At 29.6% G+C, this 3,681-nt stretch overlaps 1 protein-coding gene across 1 annotated transcript; it reads left to right on the top strand.

Moving 5' to 3' along the window:
- The first annotated feature begins 1,870 nt into the window (after positions 1-1,870).
- Positions 1,871-2,698, top strand: LOC122600234. The gene has a single exon (XM_043772918.1). The coding sequence runs from the start codon at positions 1,871-1,873 to the stop codon at positions 2,552-2,554; it is 684 nt and encodes a 227-aa protein (XP_043628853.1). The 3' UTR covers positions 2,555-2,698.
- Positions 2,699-3,681: the final 983 nt, after the last annotated feature.

The following is a 3,681-nucleotide window of genomic DNA, read 5'->3' on the forward strand; positions in this document are numbered from 1 at the left end:
TTTACATAAATTAAAAATAAACTTTTATAAAATAGAAGTAAATTTATATAAAATTCTGACTTATCGTTGAAGAATAATAAATATTAATTTTATAATAATACTAATATATATTAATTATTATAATAATATTAATTAAAACTAAAAAAAATAATTATTATGATTATTAAATTATTATATTAGTTATAATAATAATTGTTATTTGTATTAATAATAATTATTTTTAATTGTTATGATTTTAATTATTATAAATATTAATAATAACTATTATTTAAATTAATATAATAATAATAATAGTAATAATAACTGGTAATAGTAATTATTTTTATTTAATTATAATAATAATTACTATTAGTTATAATAATAATAATTATTATTATTATAATACTTATTATTTTTATTAATAATAATAATAATAATAATAAACTAATTATTATTATATTAATTATTTAATTTATAGTATTAGTAATTATTATTATAATAATTATTATTATTATAAAAAATATTAAGAGAAAAATACAATATATATGAAATAAAACATAATAATAATTTTAGAAGAGTAAAATTGTGAATTCTATTGGAATTCAAAACTTTTCATCCAATTTGCTAAGGAATCTTGAATTCCGTCAAATGATGGAATTCAAAAGATTCCAATTGCTTACAAACCAAACAAGTCATGGAATGGAATCTGAATTTCATTCTGTGAACCAAACAGGATATGAAATGGAATTCAGATTCAATTCTATCGAATTCCAACGAATTATGCGAATCAACCACCCCCTTAATGAATTATTTATGACATATTTTTTTTTACCTTATAATATATTTTTTTTTACCTTATAATAACAACATTACCTCTTTTTCCATTAATAACTACATAATTACCGCCACCACCGCCGCTACCACCATCACCCGTTGGCGCCACTCGCCGGCCGCCGCCGTATTACGCCGCTACCCCTCTCGTAATTATATAAGTTATCTTAATTAGTATCGGATTTATAGAAAGAATAACTTGTATGAAGACGTCGAAATGCAGAATACGAAATAAGCATACACAAATTACATGTATAACTTCTTCATAAGAAATTGTTCATTTCATTTTAAATCTTCATCCAATACAAATTTAGTTATTTACATTGTTCTGTCAAAACGATAGGATATATCATTATATTTTATATCATCGCAAATCACGAATAAAATTTTTCGCTGACATCAAATAATATATTTTTTTCTTTATTATATACATGAGTAATGTAATACTCAGACTTTATGTAAATGTAGATTTTGGTTGAACGTCACGTACAGGGGTTGAAAAGCAGGCCCGAACGAGTCTATGTCGTCCTATCCATATGAACCTTCCACAAAATCATTTAATTTTATTTATGAATCCAAATGTTTTCGTTAGCTGATTTTTTAGGTGATTTTTTTGAAACTTCACTACTTCAGAACTTGCAAGGATTATCGTAAGATTAAAATTTGTCAGGATACTTTTTTTTTTCTTTTCCCGTTATTAAAGAAAAATAAAACAAAATTATATAACAATTTAAATATCAATTATAAAATTCAAACATGTTCACAACCATAATATCATGTATCATTACATTTTTGTCAATCAATATGAATGATTTTCTACGACTTAGAATATTTATTATGTTTGCCGCATTTTGAAGACTAATCAAACATACAAATATACAATAAGAAATTTTGAAGACTAATCAAACATAGGTGCAAGTCGGTCCATAAGAAATTTTCAAATGTTTAATGTGCTTTATGACTTGGTCCTTCAAATCCCCGCTATGATCCTCATGTGGACCACTTTCGACCTTCTATAAAAGCCCAACCCCACATACAACATAAACAACATTACTACAAAATGGCTAACAATATCTCCTCATTTGTCCCCTTTCTTGCAATCCTAGCAATCCTACAAATAGCCGCAGCCGTGGACTACACAGTTACCAACACGGCTGCAACCACCCCTGGCGGTGTCCGATTCAACAATGAAATCGGGGTTGCATACACAACCCAAACTCTAACTTCTGCCACAAGCTTTATATGGAGGACATTCCAACAAAACACGGATAGTGATAGAAAGAGTGTGGCACGAGTAAGTGTGTTCATTGATGACATGGATGGCGTTGCTTATACGTCCAATGATGAGATCCATGTTAGTGCAAGGTACATTCAAGGGTACTCTGGTAATCTCAGGGCTGAGATAACTGGAGTACTTTATCATGAAATGACACATGTGTGGCAGTGGGATGGTAATCGTCAAGCTCCAGGTGGACTAATTGAAGGGATTGCGGATTATGTGAGGTTGAAGGCTGGCTATGCACCTAGTCACTGGGTTCAGCCAGGGGCTGGTGATAGATGGGATCAAGGATACGATGTGACAGCTCGGTTCTTAGACTACTGTAATGGTCTCAGAAATGGGTTTGTGGCCGAACTCAATAATAAGATGAGGAATGGTTATAACAATAGCTATTTTGTGGACTTGCTAGGAAAAACTGTTGATCAACTATGGGCCGAATACAAAACTAAATACTCCACTGTTTAGCTACGGGAAATGTCATATATTTTCTTGTATTCGGTTCCTACAGAATATGAATAGCTCTAAGTATTGTATTTCACCAATAAATATTGTATGACAAATATTCAATGAAAAATAAATTTGAACTAGAATAAAATAAGTTATAGTGTATACCTTGTGTTCCTGCCATCCATTTTCATTCGGATGAAAAATGGCTTCTCTTAGTGGTTTAGTAGTGAATAAGGGTCCATTAAAATATGTTATGACTGTAGCTTAGGCTTTTACTTTTAATCCGAATCAAGAAAATTGCAAAATCTTATACCGTGGTACATTTTAGTTTAAAACTATATACAAAGCATATTGAGCTTTTTATTAACCTGTATTTTGATTTTTAAATAATTTTTAGAAAATTTCTATCAAAAGTATGTACGCTAAATAATTTGACATCATATGAACACGGCACCCGCATAATGCGGCGGCGGTGGTGACGACGACTGGTGGTAATAGCGGCGGCTGTTTGTGGTTGTGGTAGTGGCGCGCGGTGGTGTTATCGAGTGGTTTATGCGTATGTAAATGTAGTTGATGTAAAGAAGGAACTTAATTTATTTTAAAAGATAAATGATTTGGGAGATATGATTTTAAGGTGTAAATTAATTTATCAAGGACAAATTCATATTTTCTAAGATTTATTATCAATTTTATAAAAAAAATTAAATAAACATAATTAAACTATGTTTTTGTTTAACAGTATCCGAGACTTTACTTTATTTGTTACATATGCTTGAATTTACTATATACTCCGTATTAAATATAGGGATAATAACCATATATGACAAAATTGTTATGTAATGTAGTGATCTACTGGGATGACTACGTGATGTATGTACTTATGTTTTTTGGCTATATGATGTATGTTACCGGGTACTGCAAGTTGTAACATGTAACTTGGTAATACTTTAATGCATTTATATGCATCCGGTAAATTTACACTCGGGTCATCTTCTCCGATGAATTTTCCGACAACAAAATCCAATTGCAATTCAACCAAAATCAAAATCTAATTGTAATTCAACCAAACATATCAACAAACTAACACTATTCCCATTCTGAAATTCATTTTCTGATATTGTGGTTTAACTAACTATATTAAAGTT

Source organism: Erigeron canadensis, chromosome 5 (assembly GCF_010389155.1).
Source record: "Erigeron canadensis isolate Cc75 chromosome 5, C_canadensis_v1, whole genome shotgun sequence".
In the NCBI taxonomy this organism is placed as follows: domain Eukaryota; kingdom Viridiplantae; phylum Streptophyta; class Magnoliopsida; order Asterales; family Asteraceae; genus Erigeron; species Erigeron canadensis.